General features: G+C 29.0%; 1 protein-coding gene across 4 annotated transcripts in view; it reads left to right on the top strand.

Annotated features, from left to right (window-relative positions):
* LOC107449378 (HEAT repeat-containing protein 6) overlaps positions 1 to 27279 on the top strand; it is a 139123-nt gene that overhangs the window by 72662 nt on the left and 39182 nt on the right. For all 4 annotated transcript variants that reach the window (XM_016064885.3, XM_016064886.3, XM_016064884.3 and 1 more), the window contains 4 exons: positions 1449 to 1578; positions 4077 to 4176; positions 9522 to 9756; positions 26445 to 26526. In XM_016064885.3, the coding sequence (XP_015920371.1) occupies positions 1449 to 1578; positions 4077 to 4176; positions 9522 to 9756; positions 26445 to 26526 (547 nt within the window). The remainder of the gene's footprint in view (positions 1 to 1448; positions 1579 to 4076; positions 4177 to 9521; positions 9757 to 26444; positions 26527 to 27279) is intronic.

The raw sequence follows: 27279 nt of genomic DNA, 5'->3' as shown, positions 1-27279 counted from the left end.
TTCTGAATCCCAAAAATCCTTGATTCAGAAAAAAGGAGTAATTTTTTTAGGCTTTATTTCCATCCATTGTCAAAGCAGGGTCTGCATGATCTTATTCATTCATCTTGCATAGTGAGTTAATGGTGTTGCATGGTTTATATAAAAAAAATGCAGTCAATGGCTATGAAAAGTGAAGTGTTATTGTAAAATTCTGACATGGACTCGTAGCTAGAAGTTAGTCCTGCATTTACCCTCCCTAATGAACTCTGTGTTTTGAGACCCCAATAATTTGCCATCTACGATGTTAGTAAACTGATCTGTATTAATCCTTTGGCAGCATTTCTCTGAGTTATCATTACCAATGGACCTTCCATTGTGCTGCTCACATGTCAAACCACTAATAATGTTATCCAGTTCTTTTGAAGAAAAAACAGAGGTGCCAACAATTAAAATTTCATAGCCAAGATTACACTCTTTCTATTAAGTAATAAAAACTATAGTTTTTGAGAAATTTTGTACTGTGTAAAAAATGAGTTCCTCTACTTATGTTATGCTTATGAGGCATTGTGTGAGCAGGCTTAATATTCTAGGAAGTTTTATTAATGTGATTTATGTTTAAATTTGCACGTAATTTTACCATTCATTAGGGTTTCCTGCAATTTACAAATTCGCCTGGTTTTGAGTGTCTTCTTAATTCATTTGCTGTTTGTTTCATTGAAATTTAAATAGAAAGAATGCATTATATTGTAATCACTATTAGTATAATAATATTGGATGGCACACTTTATCAAGTTTAGGCGTAGAAATCAATCGGAAGTAATAACCCGGAAACTACAAATTTTAACCCCTTGTGCCATCTGTGCTTAGCTTTACACGGTTAACCATTCATAAATATTGTGAAAATACTATAATTATGTATTTATTTCATTTAATGTCTGCAATAAATTAATCCTATGAGCATTAACTCGTTTTCCCAAACTTCAGACTAATGACTTTCTTTCAATATAAATTTGGGTGTTTTCTATTTTAATGAGAGAGTATATTGTGTAGCAGAAAATATTCAGTGCAATTTGTTATGCTAGAACGATTGATATAATGTAATGTAATTCTTTAGTAGCTAAAAAATTTTTTGAGAAAATTTTAAGTGCTTAAAAAATATTTCGGTTTCTTCTATTTGAACTGCATTTAAAATCTTAAAGAATGAATTGATTAACTTAAATTAATAATAATATTTAAGATAATAATTCATTTTATTTATTAACTTAGCATTAAATTTACTTATTGATTTATCTATTATGTTAAAAACTTTTTTTAAAGTTTGTTAATTTAGTGGGTTTTATTAAATTCTGTAATCAATAAAAAATTTAAAATTTTTTTTTACTGAATTTGCCTGAACAACAAAAATTTTATGCTTAACTAAATGGCAAAAATATCATTGAATGATGTCATTTTAATCCATTTTTATTCAGGAGCACAAGACATTCAGCATTTACTTCACTGAGTTCAATTCTTGCATCAATGATAACTGAAACTCACAGATGTTTGCTTCTTGCTCTAATCTCTGAGAAGTCATCTCTTCTGCTTTTGCAAATTCTAAAAGTAATGTTTTTTGTATATTTTCTACCCATTAAAACAATTTATAAAATAGAATGTTAGGTTTGCAGCAAAACCTGGAAATATAGGATTTCAGGTGAAGACTTAGAGGTTTGGCAGCTTCAAAGAGCAGGGCACGTTGACCAGAGCACTATTGTACCCAAACCCTAAATCCTGATTAACAAGAAAGCTTTATAGCTGAAATAAAGTTCAGCAAACAACTTACAGGAATATCTTGCAATTCCCAAGCCTTAATGCAATGTTGCCCTAAATGCTCAAATCTTTGAGCAGAATAGACCTCACAAAGTATATGTCATGAGTCTCCTCCTCAAGATGACAACCTCTACAAAGAGAATCAGATACAACAACCATCTAGGTGTCTTCTGAGGGTGCATCCAGTGAGAAGACCAATGATCTTCTTGTTCTGCTTCGGAAGCTCTTTTTGAGGCGCACTAGGGCAGTCATAATTCAACTCTTTAGCTTGTCTCTGACCATTGGAGTTGCGCCATTGCTTGAGAGCAATTTTGCCATTGAGCTTGAAAATAGATGTCCTGAATGATGTGGGAGCTCAGTGACTAAAACTCCCAGATAGTTTTTGCGACCTTTCGGAATTTTTTTTTTTCTAGAAAGTTTACTAATAATTGCCATGATAGAAAAATTAAATTGTAAAAGATTTTTAAGTACTAAATAATTCTTTGAGAATATGTTCTCATGAATTAGGTCATTTTGCAGCCTGATAGTGATTGCTTCCAAACCTCATTCCTGATGGTGGTTCTTACTGTTTTGTCACCACAATAACAGGTGATTGTAACTTTCTTTGGATGATATGAATGCAATAAAGTGAGCTGTGAAGTTTATTTTATTCACTTTTATCTGAAGTTTGAAAAAAATAATAAATGGTTTAACTTGTGAATAATATGTTAGGAGGGAGAAATGATTAAAAAAGACAAATAAAGATGAAAGTAATGTTACTTTAATACCCTTGATTGTTGTGAAAGAATAGGAAAATAAAAGCATTTCTAAATCAGTAAAATTTCTACCCTTATGTGAGACCTTGAGTTAATTTTATGATTTATTATGATGAATACTTACGAAAACGCAGATCTTTTTGCTTATCAATACAAGTCAATTTGAGAAACAAAATTTAGCATACTTTTCTCTTTTCCAAGTAAAAGAGTGATAAAAATTCAATCATGTCACAAAATTAATCATTTATTCTTTTTATTATTCACATAAAATTTCAGTCATATAATTATATCAAATGACTAGAATTTTAAAACAGTAATAAAATTTCAATTGTATTACAAACTAACTCTTAGGGAAAGAAGCTCTGTATGTTAAAAGGAGAAATAGTCATGTCCTGCTACAAGGTCATAAAAAAACTTAAGGCTTTTGAAAAGGTTAAAATATTTATTTTTTTTAAAAAAAAAAATAGGTGCTGAATTAACTGTGTATTCAAAACAATTCTGAATGTCTAGTCATAACTGTCTTTTTTAAGACATTCTTAGTTTTGTATTTATTTTTGTTGCAATGTAGTTTTTACATTTACTCACTTTACTAAGTGCTTTGCCAAATTTCGAATGGACCGGATTTGATAGCCAGATTTCTTCTGAATGTTGGATTAACAAGTGTTAGTAGTAAGTGAGCAAAAAGACCCACTAATTTATGTTTTCTTTCTTTCTTTTTTTTGTATTACAGGATTTTCATTGTACTTGGAAAAACCTTGAAAGTCCTTGAATTTTGTTTTTAAAAAAATGAGGGCACCTAAAAGTCCTTAAATTCTGTGATAGGGTCATTAAAAAGTTTTTGATTTTCCCAGAGTAATTTTTAAAATAATATTTCCTTCAAAAAAAGTAACCTTAAGCGAAATGATAGGCCTTCCCTTCATTTCACAGTTTTCTTATTGAAGGTCAGCTAAGTCTATCTATTTTTCTAGTTTGATCTACTTTTTAAAAAGCCCTTATCCTTATCTACCCCTCTCATATGATTGGATTACAAAATACAAGTACGGTAAAACCAATAGTGAAAAGAAACCATGTCTAGTATTAGCCTTGTTTTAACCACGTGTAGCACACTAACTAACAGTGATTTTTGAAACTTTTTATGTTGTGTTAAAATAAAAGTTTGATTCCAAATCATAGAGAATGGGAGGGGCTTACCTAAATTCCAATGATCAAAATCTGGCATTTCATGCTATATGCAATTTATAATGCTTAGCAGATATGAATTGGTAAAGAAATTTGAACTAACACAATTTTTGAAAAGCTCTAATGAGTAAATTTTTGAAAGTAAAATGGAAATATATAATTTTTCCCACCTACATACAACCTTGAAAAATTTGATTTTAGGTCATTGAAAGTCCTTGAACTTGAAATCATAAATTGCGTGGAAACCCTGATAGTTCTATTTCATTTTATAACCGTAATCAAGCTTAATTTTTTTTAACAAAAAGTATCTTGGAAAATCAATTTAGTGGACTTTATATGTTTTCATCTGTTTTATAGTGTTATGCTGTGTTAGCGGAAAATGTGCCTTATAACAAGTTAAGGAATGAAATACTTTTTAAGTATCTTATGCAAATAAAAGGATTCTTGTTCCATAAAGGTTAGTCGTTTTTTAAATTTGATGTGTTATTCTTATGTTAATAATATGGCCCAGATGAAGTTTTGCTTTATAACTCATTTTGTCAACATGTGAATTCGAATTTAAAAAAATTCTTTAAGATAAATGTTGATAAAATTTAACTTTATTAAAATGTCGGTTTACAACAATGTAAATATGGTTTAATGTCACGAGGATATAATGTGCATATCTTTTATTTATTTACTAGCTGAATATCTGTCCTCCATATATGGAAAAAAAATTTAAACTATCAATAAATTGGTACTGAACAAAGCCACAAAATCATGCAGTAAACTAAGCGACATGTTGTAAAAACACAATAAATTTTTTTTTATATAATTCCAATTTTTTTATTTATCATTAATTTTTGTTTTTGCTGAGGTTGCATTGTGTTATTAGATTTTATTTTATATTTAATAACCGTCGTTAAATAGCCGACCAAATTTTGGGTTCACTACTACTAATGTTCAACTTTGTTATCTTGTAATTTTGAACTTAATCCAGAAGACAAGGGAACTCCTGGATCAAATATTGGGAGAAATTTGCCTTTGTGGAAGACTTTTTAATGTATATTTAGTAACATGTATATTTAGTAACATGTATATTTAGTAACATGTATATTTGTTAATTTTAAGTTTCTTGCAGAAATATATTAGTTTTAGAGAGGAATGTTGCAGAAAGCCCGAAAAAATTCTGCCATAGGGCTCAAAAAACTTGGATGAATGAAACAACATTTTTTTTTTCTATTTCAAAAATACAATGCCTAATCTAATCTTAATAATTGCATTTCTGATAAATTAAAATTTTCAGCTTTAAAATTTAGATCAGTGGTTTCTGTTCCTGATATTATTTATTGCAGCACCTTTTCATAGAATTTATTATTTTTTATTGATAAATTTAATTCATAGCATTTATTATTTTGTTTTGATCAGTTCAGTCAACAGCATTTATTATTGGATTTAATTTTATTTTCATTTAGTTATATTTTATGACATATCTTATTTTTCAAAGTAAAGCAATGACAAAAGAGACATCTTAAACTTCTGCTGTTGTAAATAATTCAAATATGTCTTCATTTAATATTAATATTCAGCCTTTTAATGGTGACTTTAATGAGGTATTATTCTTCATTGAACAAAGTTATGACTTAAGTAATTAGTCTGATCTTATAGCTTTTGTATACTTAAAGCTTAGATTAACTGGTCCTGCAAAAGATGTGTTTGCTAATTTAAAAATTTTACTTCTTATCAGGATATTTATATTTTATAACCATCTTTGAACAACTGACCAAATTTTCAGTTTGTGACTACCAATGTTCAACTCCGTATCCTTGTAATTGTACCCTTGCGTTTTTTTAAATCTCATTGATGTCACAGTATTATATAAAACCCTCCCTCCTAGTAACTGCATTGTAAAAGTTCAGCTTATTTATTTTTGTCCACTTTCATGCCTGAATTTTGTTCCATTTTATTTATTTTATTTTATAACCCTCATTGAACAGCCGACCCAATGTTTGGGTTTACAACTACTAATGTTTAACTTTGTATCCTTGTAATTTTGAACCCAGTCCAGAAGACAAGGGAACTGTTGAATCAAGTATTCAGAGAAAGTTGCCTTCATGGAGGACTTTTTAATGGAACTAACTCATATTTGCGTTACATGGAGAGGAAAACCTTCCATGGTTAGCCTGACGGCAAGGGGACTCTAACCCATGATCCAGCTGCCACTGAGGATATTTTTACGTCAGCACTATGGTTCTTTGCAAACCAACTGTGAAATTCCAATAAACCAGCCCTTTCCGGGATTGGAACCTGGTTCACCTCATTAGAAGGCAAGTGCGCTATCCCCTGAGCTATCAAAGCTCTTATCAGGATACTTGTCAGAAACTTATCTCATTTTTTTCTACAGTTGAATGCAAATCTTCTAATTTATTATCACTACAAAATGTACATCTCTTACCTGGTGAAAGAGTTAAAAATTTGTATCACATAATAAAAATAATTGCTTCTAAAATTTATACTGATGCTTTGGATTCTAAATCATTTAATCAGATCAAGTTTTTACAATGCTCTTAGTATGCTTTTCTCTTTGTCGCATGGCATACAACGGCTACAAAGTGGTTGATAACAGTATGAAAATTATGTTTTTTATCAAACAATTCATTTCATTGGTGTACAGGGGCTTTTTATTTAGTCATTTTTAGCACATAAGTAAAAGGAATAAAATAGGCTGAATAAAGAACTGTTTGAATTTTTATCACAAAAAAATAATTCTTTATTCTTGAATTTGATTACTTTATTTTGAATTTTAAAGTTTGATGAGAAATATTTAAACATTATGTATGAATAGAACACTTGTGGGAATTTACAAATTTTGCTTTTTCTTTTATCATAGAATAATTTCACCAAAATATTAAATAAATAATACGTTATTGGTTGGATGCAAATTTCAGGTTTCAAAAATTATTACTTGTTTTCCTCGTGGCAGAATCACGGCGATATTATTACAGAACATTAGAGTTCTCACAAAAAGATTTTTCCTTTGGAAAGAAAAAAATTTTGGCTTTCTTTTCTGTAAAAATTTACAAGTCAAATTTGAATTGCACATTTATTTAAATAATTACTTTTTGACGTACACAATTTATGCTGATAGTATCTTCAGCAGTTATCGATATTGATTTTTACATGGTTTTGAAATGTACCGATATGATATGAAAAATTAGAATCGCGCATTTGAGTATTTACTTTTTAAGACAATATTATAGATTTTTTTGGCAGTTATTGCTTTTGATTTCTTCATAGTTTTTAAATATATACTTTTTACAAACATACTTTTTATGTGATATTATTTATTACAACAATCTAATCTTGAAACAAAATACACATTTGAGTAACCCTTTTTTTTGAAGAGTCCGATTCGCATGATTTCGTCATCAATCTGTTTTTCGGTGCTGTGGATTTCATGATTTTTAATTATTTTTTCTAATGTGATGATTATTTACAAAATGCAATGAAGGAAATAATTAATATGTTTCCCCCCTCCCAAGAAAATCAGAGAATATCACCCAGAATATTAGAATCAAAAACGTATTACATAGTCAATGAAAAAAATTATATTGTTTTGGTAAACACAGCATTTTGTTACCTTAAATTAGTAACATACATATTTGTTATTATTGAAAGTATGTTGAGAAAGGTATTAGTGCTAGAGAATTTGGTCTCAGAAAAAATTCTTTCACAGTTCTGTTTTTTAAAAGTCTTGACTTTTTTACAGAATCCTTAGATTTTGCAGAACACCTTTTGGGAACATTTTTTTTCAACGCAGCTTGTAAACAGACTTAACTAATTCAAAGCAATTCACTGGACTGTAAACAAACTCTAATTTAGTTATAAAAAGTTGTTTCTCTAAATAACTTTTGTTCTAATGACCAGATTTTTACTGATTAAATGCCAATCTTAAGGATTTACTTCAAATAAGCTGTTGCTAATAAATAACTAATTTTTTGAAATCAGTTACTGTTTCTGACACATTTGTATTTTTGTTCATGAAAATATGAAAGGTACCTGCAATAGTTTAATCTGGCGGTGGAAAGAACAAACCCTTTTATGTAAATTCAACTTTTTGCCTATTTAGCAGTACCTAAAGAATTTTTTAAATAAACCAAAAACTTATTCACAAAATTTTAAATTTCTGTTATTCTAGGATCCGTACAAATAAAAAATTTTAATATTATTTTTTATTATTATAGTTAATAATGTTCAAAAAAAATTTGACTGTAAGATATGCAAATTCTTTTCAACTTATTTTAAGTAATTAAGTTTATAAAAAGTCTTGTAAAAATAATATAAATAGCAAAATACAAATAGTTTTTGACTTCAAAAAGACCTATTTTTCAAGAACTGTTTGTCCAAACTTTATATTTTGTGATTTGCACAAGTATAAAATAATTAGTTTAACCTTTTTTCCTTCAAATAATAAATACATTTTAATAATTACTTACTGTATCTTCAAATAAACTATAATTGTGCTTTTCCAAAACTTTAGCAAAAAGGAAGGACTTTCCACCTACTGACTTCTTCAAACTGACAGAACCCTCTATTTCTAAATCTCAGAGAAGATTCTGTAATTTAATTTATCTTATTAACCAGCCTTTTCAGTAATCCTGTATTGTATGTGTTATTAATTACATACAACACTCTTTAAACATGATGTGTAGCATTTTTAAAAGGTGCAGCTTAAAGGTGCTTATTTTCGATTTTCGCTATTTGAAAGTGCTTTTTTCATTGGGTGTTTTCAAAAAGTCTTTAGTTTTTCCTTTTCCAAAATGAAATTTTTTTCTTTACCCTGTCAATTTTCACCACATATTATGCAAAAGCTTTCTTTTCACATTGTTCTGTTCAACGTCTTCACAATTCCTTCAACCATAATCTGCTTTGACGTACCATCCGTCCATAGCGTATGAAAGCACCAATCAGTTTGCATGTTTGATGAAATACTTGCCTGTTTGATGAAATACTTGTGAGTCTGTATGTGCGCCTACTGAGCTGGGTTTGGTGAGATTATTGCACTACCATGTGCAACTCTGTTGCATTTTGCAAGATATTCTCTATTTCAGACTTAATTTCCCTCCCTCTGATATCGAGTCGAAAACTCTCTTGATCATTTTATAATGGCTAATATAATCAAGAAAAGAGTTCTTTGTCAGAAACTAGTTACTTTATCATGATCATGTAAAGTCTTTGAAAATTATTTTGCAATTTGTTAATGTATATAGTGCTTAAAAATATTTTTTGAGTGCTTAAAAGTACTTAAAAGGTGCTTATTTTTTGTTGAAAGATTTGGCTATGCAACCTGTTTAACTTAACATGGAACAAAACTTTAATCATACAATGGTGTAGCTAAACAAGAAAGATAAAAGAAGTAAATTAAACATATTAATGCAGGTTATGCACTTGCATCTGGTCTTAAAAACAGAATTATTAAGTTTATTTCATAATAGTTTGTTAAAATGATGGTTGACTATTAATGCTTGTAACTAACTGCGCAGATCAATGACGCTAAAATGGCTATTATCACACAAAAGATGCCTCGACCCATCACTCTATATGTTTTTACGCCTTAATATTTACTTATTTCCAGGTATTATTTGTAAACATTGAGTTTTGTCTTTTAATGTGTTGCATCTATTTTTTTCTAATTATTTTATATAAAAGTCAGTTTGCCTTGCAGATGTTCATTACTGGAGATTCTTAGTCAAATCTAAATGTAAAATGAAATATTGTGTATTTTTTATTAACGAAAACAAAAAGAAATGTTTCATTTTGCAGATGTCCAAGTACAAGTAGCTGCTTTGGCAGTATTTATAAGCATTTTAAATTCTGATCAAACACCTGAAGAGTTTGAAAGTCTAATGCTTTCATCTGACTTTGATAGAGAGAACGATACACCTTGGATTGTGGATGTTTGTAAACAAATAATTTACCATGATGAACACATGCCTCTCAGAATACAATCCTTGCAGGTTTTATGCAGTATGACCAAAAAATATTTTCCTAAATCAAGGTATTTATTCTTATTTTATGTTTGGTTTTCATAATCTTCCTTTCATTTTAATGGCTGTTTCAATAGTTGTAGTGGTAAATTTAGCAATCAAGAATTTTTTTTTTTATGTAAGAATGTAAGCAGATTGTTTACTGTTATATTTTGTAATTAAAACATGGCAGATTTACTGTCTCCCTCATTCATTTCCTCCTTCTTCTTTTTTTTTTTTTTTTTTGTAGATAAAACATTACTTACAAACACATAAACTGTTTAGAATTGATAGTAATCTCTCAGTTTTTCAGTGCCACATTAGATAATGCTGACCTTCAAAAATTAAGGTAATATTAGTGTAATCTGTTTGCAAAATGAAAATAATTCCACTTGTTTGCAAATTGAATCTGAACCTTATCTCCTTGGCAGAATCATGATGACATTGTCGCAGCACATTACATGGTTTTTGCAGAGAGATTTTTCCTTTGGGAAATAAAAATGTTTGGTTTTCTTTCCTTCATAAATTTTCAAATGATTTTTTTTGTCTCTGCAGAATTATATTCAGATGATGTCTTTCTCATGTATCGGATCTGATAGAAAAGCTCGTAACTTTTCTGTTCTCATTTGAGAATATGAAAAATCAACAATGACTAGAATTCAAGCTAGAATTTCAAATAAATAATTTTAAAAAATCCAAAATCCCGAAAGTTTAATTTATAGAAATCATGTTCTTTCTTTCATTTTTTTAAAACATCATATTAATAAAATATGACTGTGAGAGGAGATTAAGTTACCAATTCAGATTTGTAGCAAAGCAATTAATCAATGCTATACATTTGTTCCTCATATTTTTTTTTTTTTAAATTTGCTTGAAATAAAATCGACCCAATGTTTTTAATATATTACGCACATGAAAATTCTAAATCGCTCATTTGAAACTTCACTTAATCATTGCTCACAACTCGTGCCATTCCAGCATAAATGTATGTAGTGTTTTGATCATTCTTTTCGACAATTATTGCTAAAAATTTTTGCTTTTTTTTTAAATTTTGATGTATTTTACAACTTCATTATTATTGATATTCTTGTGTTTTTTTTTTTAAATATATATATATATCGATATTATTATGGCACATGAAGTTTGAATCGCAGATCCCAAAAATCACTCTTTGACACACTCGGTTTGCACCAATATCACTGTTAATCCATGCAGTGTTTCAATTGTTCCTTCGATAATTATTGTTTCAAATTTTCTTATCTTTTAAAACAGAGAAAAAATCGATGTTTTCTTATACACTTATTTACATTTATTTTTACACTTATTTACTTTCACATATTTTGTTACACTCATTTATATTTAATGTGATGATTTTTAAATTTTATGTAAAAATATACTGCAAGAAAATAATGCCTAATAAACACAAATCTATAACTACAAATATTCGTTACGCATTCTCAATTCTTAATAGTATGAATTTTTAAAGAGAAAATTTGCAAATAATCAAAATTTTACCCAGCGGTTATCAAAAATATGTATACAAATTATTAATGAGATAATTCTAGATTTAAATTTTATAATTATCACACAGATTAAACTTCCTAAAAAAAAGTAAGAAAAAATAGTTATTTTTGTTAATGACCAAAATCTATCACTCTACAGGTAACACACTCAGTTTGTGAATAGATCTCTTAGTTTCACTATTCGATGTTTTTAACTTCATTACTCTCACATTATTGTTGGGACCTGGAAGGAGCATTATAACTCTACCCTGTCTCTACTTAAGAGCTGGTGCATTGTCATCCTTTATAATGACAAGATCGTCGATTTTGGCAGTATTTGGAGATGAGCGTCTCCACTTTCGTCGATTTTGGAGTTGGGATATATAGTCTAAGGACCACTTTTTCCAAAATGATTGAGACAACTGACACACCATCTTCCACCTCTCGTTGAGACTTGACTTTTCATTGGTCATTACTGGTTCTGGGATTATTTTCAACGAATGACCAACTAGAAATGTCCTGGAGTAAAGGCATCACAATTATCTCGATCCTCTGCCATTGGCACAAGGGGTCGGGAGTTTAGATAGACTTCAATTTCTGCTAAATAGGTGGAAAAATTCTCATACATGAGAAGTTGCTGACCATTCACCCGTTTCATATGAAACTTCATGAACTTAACAGTAGCCTCTCACAACCCACCGAAATGGGGTGTTGAGGGTGGGTTAAAATGCCAGTCTATACCTTAATTTGTTAAAAATTGGCAAACTGGGGCAGATCTCCACAACTGCAGATTTTTATTTGCACAGAAAAAATTTTTGACGCAGTCTCTATAAAGTTCGTCTGGTTTTCCTCTTCGGGAAATAAAACGTTTTAAGGTAGCTACAAAAGAATTTGCTGTTAGTTCTCTTACCACTTCCAGGTGAACTGCCTTTGTTATGAAGCAGATAAAGATGCAAATATAAGTCTTTAATGGACGTACACAACGACCCTTTTTAGGTTTGATTTTAACAGAACCGGCCATGTCTACTCCAGTTTTTGAAAAAACCTTACCTGGATTTACTCTGGCTATTGGGAGGTTTCCCACCATTCGAACACACATGTCCTTTCGCAATTTACAACAGGTGATGCAGTTCTGTGTTGTTCACTTAATTACTGTTCTAGCATTGATTATCCAGTATTTTCTCCTTATTTCAGAAGATAAGAACTGCAAACCACCATGGAGATAGTTACGACTTTGGAAGGATAATTGGATGATTGGCACTGTCTGTTATTTCCGCATTTCAAAGTCATCCCCCCACTCTCAGAATTCCACCATCATCTAGAATTGGATTCAGGGAGGAGATCTTATTTTGGTACTTTGATACTTACTTTTTCATTTTCACTGAGGATCTCACATTATGTTTGAATCGTAAGCACCAAGGAATTACTCTCAGCAAATTCATCCATGAAGAATACTTTGACAACAATTCCTCTATTTCCCAATTGGTCTCCACTGCACAACATACAACTGTTTTCTTCCTTTCTACATCAATTTCTCTATCCAGAATCTCTTATTTCTCTTATTTAGATCAACGCTCCCTGTCCAAGTAACTCGAACCTTCCCATCAAAGACTCTTTTTCATCAAATTTTGCACTGAGGTCCCTCTAATCTGCAGGCTTCTTACTACCTTTTCAATGATGCCAAAACTTTGAATTCGACTTATCTTGCACTTCCCTGACCCTATTACAAACAAATTGTTTCCAACGTTCAGCGCTTCCTCTGATCCAATGCAATACAATGGAAGAGTCCGTCCAAAATACATATTCAGCAATCATATCCCCAAAAATACCATTAAGATACTTTCCTACTCGAGCTCCTATAACTGTCGTCATCAACTCTAAATGTGGCAAAATTAACTTCTTTTAGGGGGAAACACTATTCTTAGACATCAAGAATGCCACTACGATTTTTCCCTCATTACTGACATACCGAACATAAGAAAACGTCCCATATGCATATATATGTACCTCTACTCTTTGACTTTCTGAATTTCCACATGACAAAAGCGAATACCTTGGGAAAACTATGTCCTTTAAGTACTTAACCTCTGAACACCATTCAGTCCATTTTATTTTCAAATCCACTGCCAACTCTTTGTCCCAATCAAAACCTCTTTTCCATATCTCCTGCAACAGACACTTGATCTTAGAAACAAACAGACCAACAATACCAACCGGATAGAACACCATTGCAGCAACATGCAACACAAACCTTTTGGTATTTGCCGAATTATTCAATTGTTTCAATAACAGGGAAGTTTCCAACGACAGATTATCTCCTATAGGGTTCCAATTCAAACCTAAAACTTTCAAACTACCACAGGAACTCTCACTAACATCACTAATACCCTTTTCTATCCACAAAGACTTTAATTCTTCCGAATTAGAATTTAGCTTTCTTAAATTCCTTCCCACTTCTCCCAAAATATGAACAGCTTCAGTCGATAAATCAAACGCCTCCTCAACATCATCAGCAGCAAAATAAAGATCGCCTGCATAAAGTGAAGTGTACAACATTTCAACACATGCATTTTCAATATACTGTTTAATGTGCTTTTTAATTGTTGCATTAAGAATAAACGGAGATGATGTACAACAGAAAGGAAGGCGAGTCATTCGCAAAATTCTGAAGCTGTTACTTGAATTATCTAAAAGCCATAAAAATTTTAAAAATTTCCTATCCTTTTCAGTAATGCCTATCATGAGGAAAGCTTTTTCAATATCTGCACTGAACGCTACTTTAAATTTTTAAGAATAATGTCTAACACATAAGGATTTAAATTTGGCCCAATTTCTGAATAATCATTTAAAAATAAATTTTGCTTAGTTTTTGAGCTACAGTTAGAAACTCACACTTTATTAGTTTTTTTTTTTATCATTTCGCATAGCTGTTCTGTGAGGCATAAAATATTCCTCATTATCTCTAGTACATTCCTCTACTATTCCCTTGTTTTGTTTCTCTTGTATCGTAAGTTAATATTCCTTCACAACCCAGTCATTCTTCTCAAAATTAGTTTTTAAATTATCGAATCTCTTTTTTACTAACCAAAAATTATTTGCAAGATCTTTAGGTGACATTTTCCATAATAATAAAGTTACGTACCTGCCCTTAACAAACTGAAAATTATTTTTGAATTTGTTTATTAAATGCTTATCCTCAATAGCTATCTCATTTTCATCTCGAATGCCTAGCAATTCTAAATCCCACTGTACCTAAACATCCGTAACTGACCTTAAATTTGTAGAAGTAACACGGTTCGACATCTTTTTATTTTCCTCCTGAATTCCCTGTAACGTAAAACCGAATATAGTGGAAATACAATATAAAGATTTATTTATTTTCTCTGCTTTAGAATAATCAACAATCTCGAAAAACATAACAGCCCCAATTAAAATATCCAAACCTTCATTGAAATTCAAACATGCATCTGCTGAAACGAAACCTTTCGCTATTAAATCATTCTGGATTCGTGTATCTGGAATCGTAATTGTGACTGTAATTAACGCTTCAATTTCAACAAAAAGTTTTGGATCATTTCTATTCTTTAATTTTACTCAAGTTACACCATTGCTTTTTTGTTTTGCTATTATGGACCCAAAAGAATAAACAGATAAGTTTTCTTTTCTTATTATTTTTACTCGCAGTTCATTTGCTAAACTTCACGCCATCCAGATTCTTTCGGAACCATTATCACAGAGATTTCTTACTAATTTTTTTTCTTCCAAAACGTGTGACTCTGCTACAAGTTTGCAATAAGACGCTATTTCTCTTTATGGAGGAGTGGCATTGAGCAACCGCATTTTCCGATGAATTGTTATTAAACATTTCATTCTCCAATTTCTCGCATGATAAATAATGATGAGTTCGCCTGTTACATTTTATGCACAGCTCCAATTTCGTTTTTCAGAGTCTAGCAATATGACACTTTGAAAAACAATGGAAACAACAATTTTTTCTTTCTACCACGCTTTGATAGTTGCAAACTTTATCTTCACTAATGTCGCAAGAAATTCACTTTTTTCTGTCGACTGTTGCATTTCTATTGAAATTACTCTTTTTAATAAAATCAGATTTCTTACAAAAATTCTTATTTTCGTTACTAAAACTATTGTTATACTCACATGAATCAGATTTATAAATCGACAGTGTTCTCTCTCTAGAAATTATTTCCCTTTCCAAGTATGAAAACAAATCTTTAAATACCCAATTATTTTCAGGATAATTTCGATTGAATTCTAGAACAATTTACCTCGGAATTCTTTCTATTAGAATAGGACTTAATAAATTACCTTAAGTTTTGATCTCTGTTCCTAACGACTCTAAATTTCTCTTTTGTGAATTAGCACAATCAAATAATTTTCTTAAGCCAAATAAATCATTTACATTTCTAATAAAAGGTAATTTTAACAACTGATTGAGATAAGCTTGGATTAACGAGTTTTTATTACCAAATTAATTCTTCAAAAGATTTAAAGCAATATCGTTGTTTACATCCGTTGAAGCAAAACCGGGTCATTCCATGTCAGTTCATCCAGCCATGGCACCCACCATCTCAGATTTTGAAGAAAATTTGAACACTTAAAAAATTTCTTGTACTGATTTCAAAAATATCAATTATATTTAAATCGGTTAAGGGGTTAAAAAGTTATAAGCATTTATATTTTTGCCAAAATTGCGCATTTGCCGCCATTTTGATTCGTACATCAAAGGCTATTAATGATTGTAACTCACCTTATATTTGTCATAGAGCAATAATTTTTTAAAAATTTTGTTCAGAATAAAGTAATCTGTCATTTAAACACTTTTTTTTTTTGCAAATAAGTATCGTACTTATTTAGTAAATGAGTCTGTTTTGCAGTTTTTTGATCAACGGAGTTGAGTAACTTCAGGAGATGATTTCTGGCAACTTGCCCCCTTCAATTTCAAAAATATTTTATTCAAAGATAGTTGAAAGTGCAAACTAACATCTGATATAAAATTTTTGATGGGCGGTTCACACACATTTTTAAAAAAAATATTTTTCTTATGAATTATTATGCATTAAAAGTATTGGTAGTTTGATGATTTATAGTCCTTAATTGTAACTAGAGTATAATAAAATGATATAAAAAATGTGAATGGTGGAAAAATATGTAAAATAAAGTTAAATTTTTTTTTTCCTTCTTTCCTTGAGCCCCCACCCCCTTAAAAAAGAAAAGAAGAACAGGAAAAATTTGAGAATGAACAAGACAAGCACAATTTCTGCACCAGGAGCACAATTTCTGGCCAGGGATTGCTGAAATTTGTAATTTAGATCTGTATGTTTTAGCCTGATCTACACTTATAGTGTTTTCATTACAGAAAAAAAAAATGAGCGAGAATTTCTCGCCCTTTCTCAAAAACAGGGAGAGATCTCAAAAAGTTAAGTGAGATTCCTAAAAATTAAAAAAATGCGAATAGACTTGGAAAAAAAATATTTCTTTAATTATAATACATTTTTAACATCTTCTAATTTTTAAAGTATTGAATATTTTTGCTGCATCATCATATGGAAAATGTTCTATATCTACTTTCCCATCAGCTTTTCTCATTAGGTTGCTCAAATGTTTATCAGTCATTTGTATACCATATTTTGTCTTAATTGGGTTTTGAGTGCTAAATGACCTTGCAACACATGCTGAACAATTCGGAATCACTTAGTAAATTTGTAGCATTGAAAAAAATTTAAACGTCTTACATGAAGAAATCTTACCTTCCGTGAAGAAGCGGTTGCAAAAAAATGTGTTCTGAAAGGTGTTCCGTCATTCGGGGGGTGGGGGGCATTGTGTTCTGCTGTTCGCACTGGTTCTGAACAATACTGGTAAATAGGGAAGCTAGATAACAGGGATCCATGTTGAAAATAATGAAAGATCAAGGAAGAAAAGTGAAACGGATTATATTAAAAAAGGCAGAAGACGAATTTTTTTCCAAAATTCGCTCATTTTGAAATTGATTAATAGAGTGCGCGATCTTCTCGCGTTAATAGTTTTTTAATGCTGGAAAAGAAAAAAATAAGCAAGATTTTCGCGCTGTAGTGAAAACACTGACTTATGACATGAAGGGAGACTTTCTTGGTGTTATTGGAAGAAGAATTAAATAAGTCACAATTTTTTTTTGTATATATATTTCATACTGATACAAGAGATACTCCTTATGTATGAGGTATATAGTTGAACTTTCCTTAAAATCTAAATTGCTCCTTAATGAAATAAGTTCTATATTCTCAGAAGAAAGTTCTAAAATCTTCTGCGAGTTTAAACTGCACTTAAAATCTTTCTAAGTTAATCCAATACTACATAATACTTGGGTTTTCATAATAAAACTTTTTTAAATATCAAATTGATACATTTAAAACTTTTGAAAACTTATTTATTTCTATTCTGTTCTAAATGAATGGAAATACAATTTTATTGATTTGAAAGAAAATAAATTTTACATGACACTCAATTCTGATTGAAACAAACAGAAATGTTCTGGCAGATGATACATTCTGATTAGTCAAATTTCTTTTTTGGGAAGGTAGGGATGAAATGTGCAGGGTTCCCACTCAATTTTTTTTTAAAAATTGAAAGAATTTTCAATGACTTTCAAGGACCTATTCAGTATTATTGTTATATGCTAAAGTACATGTCAATCAGATTTTACAATTACGTAGAAGCAGAAATTGTATATTTTTAAATCACAATGCTTATTTGACAACAACAAAAAAATTATTTATTCAATTTATCCGCTAATAATACAAATGGTTGATAATTACATTACTGTTCCAAATCCCTTAGAATCCCTGTTAAATTCCTTCCAAATTCCTTAATTCCAATTGACAAAAAAAAAAAAAAAAAAAAAAAATTAAANCATAGGATATTAGCCAACATTTAAAAACTAGCATCAGTGAAACTTTTCATGAAAAATTTAATAATGAAGTGAATTAGAATTAATGAAACTGAATGAATGTATAATGCATATTACATTAAACAAGCATAGTAAATAAGTGATAAAGCTCGTGTAATTGCACGGTTATTAAAATATAAATACTTATTTTTAATATGTTAGATCAAATTTTAGATTACAGGAAATGTACCGTAAACCGGGGCGAGTCTATATAATTTTTAGTTTGTCAACTTTCAAGTGGTCAAACTTTTGTAAATATTAAAGAAAAAAGGCTTTTAATAGGTGTTTCGGAATCGCTATTTACCCCTCTTTAAAGCTGTGAAATCGATTTTAGAAAATATTGACAGTTACGCTGTTACTGTATATTTTTATAGAACTGCTGACAAATCTCTCGTATGGGGCGAGTCTACCCATTCTACTAAAATGAATGTTAACATTGTAAATAATCAAATTTTACTATTAAATTGTTATTTTAGTTACTATATAGGATATTTATGAAGTAAAATTCATAACTTTATTANACTCCAAGAAAAGATTTCAAGAAAAAAGTGTGGACAAATAAATAAACCTTAAATAGATAAAAAGAAATCTCGTTAGTAATAATATGAATTTAATAATTTATTTTTTTCATCCGTTAAGCTAGAATCAAATTAGATATTTTTGAAAAAAAAATTAATTAAGGATTAATTAATAAGGATAACTTACGGAAAAGATCTTTTAATTAATTAATCATACTATTTGATCAATTAATTTGGACTCTTAACCCGATTTTTATAATTGAAGTGGTACAAAAGGTGGTTTTATGAAAAAAGTGGTATTTACCTAAAGTGGTATGTTATTCACCTCTAATATCAACTGTTTGTTACCATTTCATTTCGAAATGTCCCTCCATCTTATAGTTCTAGATATAGTGATAGAAACTTAAACCACTAATAAATTATGGTGGAAGGAAATCTTTTAATTCTCCTAGATAAAAGACATTCAAACTACTACAGCGCCATCTTCCTTAGAGTCTGAACTAAGTCCTCCGTCGGTAAAAAAATTTTTATTTGCAATTTAAAATAATGAAAATTGAATAAAACTAAAGTGGGTAGACTCGCCCCTGGATGGGTAGACTCGCCCCGGTTTACGGTATATAATTATAGAATCTGTAATTATCTATAGCATAGATAATTTATCAAAATATATCTGTTTCAATTTTAATATCAAAATTTCTATTTTGTTACTTCAGAATATCAGTAATGTATTTTGAACATTATAAAATCTATTGTAGAGCAACATTTCACAGATAACTAAGACTTACCGAGCTTTATTTTCTTTAAAATATGTCCATAAAATGCGAAGCGTGATTTTTAAAATTTTTTGAATGTGTAATTTTTACTAAGCGTAATTTTTAAACCGCATTTATACGAATCTAGACATACTATATGTCAATCAAAATTATAAGAAAGGTGAAGTAAGTCTCGAAGATTGCTTAAATCACGTATCACAATGTGTGATTTGTAAATTTACATTGAATTGTTGTATGTTTCTTAAACCGGAATTATATGAATAGCAAATGATACAAAACGCACGAACTAACAAGACATAAACCACAATGTGAGATACATAAATCACTTTAATGTGAATTCTGTTGGATAATTAGCAAATTGTTTTCATGTGAATAGCGATCATTATGATGCTAATTGCAATTTGTGATTCGAAAGGTGCTTAATATAGAACAGCTATGTGTGATTCTCAAATCATTTTGAATCATCATTCTTAATCAGTTAACACATTGAACACATTTTTAAATCAATTAAACACTATATATCATTGGAAAACTATGACTACAAAACCTAAAATTTGCTAGAAATTTCAGCTTTCAAAACATCAGAGAGATGAACAATAATCTGATCTAAAAAATCTAGGAGAGAAAAGTTTTGCATCTTCTTTATCCCCTTTTCACTTCAAGTATTAAAAATTGCGTCAATCAGAATTTCTGTAATTTTTCTTTGAATTTATTATTTCTTTACTACTTTTTTGTACAAAGTAGTATTTTAATTCCTAAAAAATCAAGTACTTTTCAAGTACCCTATGGCAGAATTCAAGGACTTTTCAGGGCCCTGATTTTTTTCCAGCCAAATTCAAGGACTTTCAAGGTTTCTTAAGTACTGTGGGAACCCTGATGTGTCAATAGTTTTCAGTATTTTTTTTTCTATTCAGAAGTTCTCTTTTTTAAAAATTGGATGTATATAATTATAATAAAAGTCTTACTGAATAAAAAAGGCCTGCAAGTGTTAGTGATGAAATAAAAGCATACAAATTATCGGATAGTCGGTGATATAAAATCATTTCATTTCAATATAATTAAAATAAATAAAAAATAAATTGTTTGAACTCTATCAGTGTTTCAAATGAAATTTTTTAGGAGTACCTCATTACCATAACAATCATTCTGACAAATAAAAGGATAAAATTAACTATAAATATTCATAATTTGGCCTTCAATTTGCATTTCTGAATTAAACAAAATGTTTTACCGTTAATAAAACTTGCTGCTATTCCACCTACATAAGACTTTAAATAATTAAATTTATCTACTTTGCTTAAACTGTTATTGTTATGTTTTCGAATTGATTGGAAAATTCTACCCGATGTGCAGGGTTTCCATACTATTTATTTATATACAACTTGGTAAGTTCAACAGTTTTTTATTACTTGCGCATTACTACTTGAACTAGCCCAAGGAGGTGTATTTTCTCTACTTTCTCTCATACTTAAATCAACTGAAAATTTTCCTTTTTCTTTTGCGCTCAAATTATCAATTACATTAAGAATCTTTTGTTTCCATAGAAAAATTTTCTCATTATATTCATCTGAAATCGAAGCATCATTTTTGATTTCCCTAATGTCACACAAATCTTCAACCTTGAACTTATAAACTCACTTTCTTCGTGAATTAATTGTTCTCGAAACTCATTTAAAACATTAGTTTTATCTATATCAGCCAAATCATTACACTCTTGAGATATGCTTCAATTTTAGTAATTAATTTTGTGACCTTATTTCTTAAAACTTTATGCCTAGTCTTTAATTTTTCAATTTCTGACATTTTAATAAATTGACAATAAAAGCACAGTAAATTAGATCAAGAAAATAACACTAACCTTCGCACTGGAACTATCGTCATTAGTATCAAGAACTTAGCATCAACCTCGTTCTGGAACTCGACATTGAAGCATCGATCTGACAACCAAAAACTTCATTGCTTGCTAATATCTCGCTAACTAACACCAACAAATGAGTACTAAATAACTGATACTAAAAACTCAAAATTACGAACTACACATTTTAATGACGAACAAGAACATACACAAAATATAAACACTACAACCGCACTACTTTTTGAAACAACATTTTAAAGCGAACTGAGGGAAAAGAACAGCTGTCCTATAGCTACATCTATTGCTTAATATCATTAACACCAACTATTCAGGGTTTAATTGTTAGTGCTATCAATTTCCTCAGGGTTTTTAAAATTCCACTTATTTATCAGTTAATATTATTTTATACTTAAATTTCTAATCCCCCATTTAAAAAATCACTTTTTTTAATGCGCTCAATTTATGCAAATCATTATGTCCATTTTTAGCAGTTATAGCTGTTGATTTCCTCATGGTTTTTACATTTGAGTAACCCCATCATCGATCTTTATTTCGTGCTACAGATTTCAAGATTTTTTTTCGTTAATGTGATAATGATTAACAAAATGCGAAAAAGGAAATAAATAGTGCATTTTTCTCCCAACAATATGCAAGAATATCGTTCATATTAAAATAGAAACAATATATTATGCGTACTCAATTAAAAATTATATAGAATTTTTTTTCTTTTTTTAAACACTGCACTTCCGTTACTTTAAATTAGTAACATATATATTTGTTATTATTAAAATCTTGTAGAATCTTGTCTTATTGTCTCTTGTCTTATGTAAATCTTGTCTTATTTTATCTTGTAGAAAGGCATCAGTGCTAGAGAATGTTTTTTTCCACTATAACCTTAATCCCAAAATCAAATTTTGAGCTTCTCTGAATAAATATTTTTGTGAGCATTGAAAATTTGTTACTCTAAATCATCATCTTCATTTAAGTATCTTCAAATAAGTGTTAAGATTTTCTTTTTCAAGAAAATGAAGCTCTTTTTATATTACTTTTGAATAGATACATTTTTGTCAAATTTTGACACATTTGATGATGCATCTATTGGTTGAATTGAAATTAATTAGAATAAGATAGTGCTTTAGTTCTTGACAGAAGTCTTTTTTAATTGCTTAAATAAGTGTACTTTATTGCAATTCTAGGCCGGGATATCCTGTTTGGTAGGGCGCTGGACTCTTGTTCGGGAGAACGTTAGTTAGAAACCTGCCGGTCGAAAACTCCCTCTGTAGTAAATGGTGACTAGTGCATGCTAAATCAGTCTGGTCACAAAGTCCTCCAGGTTTCCATAACAAATTATACCTCTGGGGGTACTGAATAAGAGCTTAATCATTCTCTGGTTTAGGTCCAAATTGCGATCCATGATTGAATGAATGGGTCCGCCCTATAAATGGGTGTGGCAGGAGTAAAATTCTTGGCCATAGATGGAGATGCTGGAAAACAAGAATAATCACTCCCCTTGCCTTAAATGGCTGACGACAACAACTACATAGCAGTACTATATTATGGATTGGGTAAATACCCACCCAGTGGGTAGTGTCCCTGCTTTGTGTATATAACCAAAATCAGGACTTTATAAATTTTTTTGTTCTTTTTAAACATGATTTGTCTTGCTTATAGTTCTAAAAATAATCTAACTATCTTTAATTTTCAAAAAATAAACTTTAAATTAAGCATATTTCAGTTCCAGAAGAAAACATTTCATAAAACTCTAAATAACTAGTGGAAAAGCTACATTGTTGCATTAAAAAAGTAATATAAAAAAGCTTGCATTGTGTAAAATAGTAAAGTAGGAATTCCTGAGACTGAATTCTTCCAGGCTTTCTGCGACATACCTCTCTAATACAAGTAACTTTCTGCAAGATACTCAAAAATAACAAATATGCATGCACCTAGTTTAAAGTAACAGAAGCGTTAATTTCAATAAATAAATGAAAAATCTGATCAAATAAAGTAATTTTTTTAATTTAATATGTAATATTTTTTTAATTTTAATATTAAGGCGATATTCTCGCATTTTGTAGGAAGATAACACACTAATTATTTCCTGTTTGCATTTTGTATATTTAATTCCTTTTCGCATTTTGTAATTCATCACATTAAAAAAATTTTTAAAAATAATTAAATCTGCAGCGGTACGTATCGGAAAAAAAGATCAACGACCAAATCATGTGAATTGTACTGTTTAAAGAGGGGTTACTAAATGCGTGTTTTCATTTCGGGATTCAGTTGTAATAAATAATATCGTATTAAAATATGGGATTTTAAAATCTATGTGGAAATCAGTAGCAATAACTGCATGAAAGCATAGAAAGAAAATTTCTACAGAAAAGAATGCCAAATTTTTTACTTCATTATCCTTTATTTTTCATTATTCTCAAATGAGAATAGAAAAATCACAAGCAGTTTTTTTCAACTCCGATGTGCAAGACAGGCTTAGTTGAATATAATTCTGTAGAAAAGATAAATTCTTTTAACAATTTCTGCAGGAAAGAAAAGCAAAAATTTTTAACTCCCAAAGGAAAAATCTTTCTGCAAGAATTTGGTAGCATTCTGCGTCAATGTCGCTATATCGCCATGATTCTGCCATGGGGTAGAAATTATATTATTCATTTAAGTTCAAGGTTGCGCATTTTTTCCAATGCATTGGGATAAATTGAATTAAATGGAGGATATTCTAAATAAGCACAGAGAATACGTTTAAAATTTGTAAAATTTGTTGAAACTAAGCTTTAAACTGTTTTTTTTTTCATTCATATTGAGTTTGCAAATTGAATATGAGCTGAAAACTAGAACAATAAATTTCCTATCTAAACATAAAAGAAAAATTATTCATAAAAATATTTCGTTTAAACCAAACTAGTATCTTTTAAGAAAATTTAATTAGTTCAAAAAATTTCGATGTTTTATTTAAATAGTTTTTTTTCTGTATGGATTCTATTTTATAAAAATAGTTTAATTTTTAAAAATCTGTCATCTTTAAAATTTCAAAATTTCCTTTTAGTCAAAAGAAATAATGAATTATTCCATTTAATTTATTAAATTTTTTTTAAAACTATGAGCTAACAATGTTTCATCTTAAAAATACTTGATATTTAAACAAAAGGTAGTCTCATCTTTTAAAGTATTATGTATTGTTTTCTCTTCTGTATAAAAAAACATATAATTCAGTTATATTTTCAATTGTTGTGCCATTCTAATATTGTTCCGAGTTTTTTATTAAATTTAAATATTATGATATGTATTAAGTTTGTAATATGAAACATTTCATAAGTTTTTGAAAATAAGTTTTGTCAATACAAAAATTTATTTAAGTATAAGAAGAAAAACAGCTATATATCTCAATTATTTATATTTTAGTTTAATAAATAAAATTTTATTTATCTATTTATTTACATAATACAGTTAAGGAAGATAAACTTTATGAAAGTTATCAAGTATTATTTTATACTTATACCAATTAAGAGTAATATTTAATTAAAATAAAATGTATTTCAATAATTATTTATTTTCATGACTTTGTTATATGCATTTTTACTTTATATGTCCTAATCAGGCTGAAGTTTACGGAAAAACATTTCTTTCAACTGAAAACAATCAATGATATATATGTAACTAAGAAAAAATATTAATTAAATACTCTTTTGTTTCATTCTTTTAAGAATTAGAAATAGAATGATAAAATTAAATATGTATTTTATTTGTTTTATTGTTTAACGTAAGAAATAAACTATATAAATCCTTGCTTGCTCAATAAATTAAACTTGCAATTTTAAATGGGAAAAACGTATATGTCCCATAGAGAAAGAAGCTTCCTAAACTCATTTAAACTTAGCATACAAAGATACTGCCTAGCTATCATATATTTTATACCCCTTTGAAAATAATTCAAATATTATGCTATCTTTCTCAATTCATTATTAATGAAATTAAAACTCAAAATAACACATAATTGTTATTCGGAAAGACATCATTACATAACAATAAAATTTGGATCAAATAAGAAATAATGTACTATTTATATGCAAGAAAAGTTTCCTATGATAAACTTTTAAAAATAAATTACATAAAACTTGAATAATTTTTTCACAAAATTTTCCTTGTTTAGATGATACTTTTAAAAACCAAAAATGCTGAGAATTATGATTAGAAATGTGACTTTAAAGAGGAATAAACCATAACTGCTCTCAAATAAAGGAAATTAAAAAAATAAAGATTTTAATTAACATTTTCAATTGAATGAATTTTTCTTCACAGTAAATGATGAATTAAGTAAGTATTGACAATGTAAGCAAAATTTAATTGTGTCTGAAATACATATGATTTTGTATAAAGAAAATTCTAATTATTGAATTTTCAATAAAATTGATAAATACCCAAGCATTTAGAAATTTTGGGTATTTACCCCAAGTTAAAAAAATCTGGCTATTTTACATCTATACTTAGGAAGATACATCGCTGAAGTCCATATTTTCGACAAAAACAAGGAATATTTTGTTAACAAAATATACAATTGTAGTTTAATCTAATATCATTTTGCCAATTTTTTAATCATAACAAATTGTGAATGATTACCTGGAATTTTAAACTAATATGAAAAAAAAATTCATTTACAAAGTAATTTCAGATATACAAATTGTTTGACTCAATAGGAAGAAATTATAGCGAAGTAATTTTGCTCTTTCACAAGACTTTTAACGGTTCAAAATAGGAAACAGTTACTATCCCTCTTGTATTAAGTTTTTATTTTTAAAAATTTCAATATAAATAGTAAAATTTATTAATGGCAGCATCTTCTCTCCCTCTCTATCTCTCTCTCTTTTTTGGTATTTTTAGCATTAACTGAAGCATGAGCTTATAAAATAAAGATCTCAATGAAGAAAATACATTTTTCAACATTAATGGATAAATAGTCAGTATTTAAAACTAAAAAAGTGAGAAAAATGTCAAATGAAGTAGTTAAAACTGAAGCAACTTTATAAAAAATTGCAATTTCAAAAGAAAAAAAAAGTTGCTTCAGGTAACAAGGTTTTTTAATTTACTAGTTCCTAAAATATTGCAATTTTTCTTTTTAGGTCATTTTTACCTTTTATTAAAGATGTTATATTTTTTTGCTTGAATGATTCTCAACCAAGCCTTCAATATTATGGAATCAAAGTAATATATTTTAAGTTTTTTGAATGTAATACCATATTTTTCGGTGAAGGTGCCGCATGTCGATAAAATTGAAATTTTTGAAAAAGAATTGATAGTAAGCGCCGCAGTGGCGCTAAGCCGCTCATATCAGCATCCTTATTGAAGAGACCTTTAAATTACCATTTAGAAAATCTGTATAATATAGAATTTAATTTTTTTATACATTTCAGTCATATTCTCTTTTTATTTGGAATTTTATTCTGTTCAAGTAAGTAACTTTATTTTATCTTTTAAAAATAAAAAAAAGCTTGAAAAAAGATAATAAATTTGTGTCAAAGGAAACATCTGTTTCTAAAGCAGTTTAAAATAAAGTTAGAAGTAAAAACGCCTGCCTTTGCAATGAACAAAATAAAGAAATGCAAGTTTGAAGAAACTGATCAATCAATCTTGACAGCTGTACAAGTGCTTTACTGGTTTGTCCCCACACTTCCCTCCTCTGTTTGACCATAAATTGGTCACACCCAGTTGACATTGAAACTACCATGTGGACTAAAAAATGAATTCTATCCATTTTGCGGTTTTTTATTCGATTCATTAATTTTTTTTATTTTGCCACGTTTTTATTAGTTATTAACTGTTAATTTTTTTTTTTGCTAATAGTTAGCTTGTTTTTTTGTTATTAGTTGTTAGCTTGTTTTTATCGTTATTAGTTTTTAGCTTATTTTTTGTTGTTATTCATTGTTCCTTAGCATTAATTGTTACTTTTTTTTATAG

The sequence above is a fragment of the Parasteatoda tepidariorum genome, chromosome X2 (assembly GCF_043381705.1).
Source record: "Parasteatoda tepidariorum isolate YZ-2023 chromosome X2, CAS_Ptep_4.0, whole genome shotgun sequence".
Taxonomy (NCBI): domain Eukaryota; kingdom Metazoa; phylum Arthropoda; class Arachnida; order Araneae; family Theridiidae; genus Parasteatoda; species Parasteatoda tepidariorum.
This window is presented reverse-complemented; position numbering and strand designations above follow the sequence as displayed.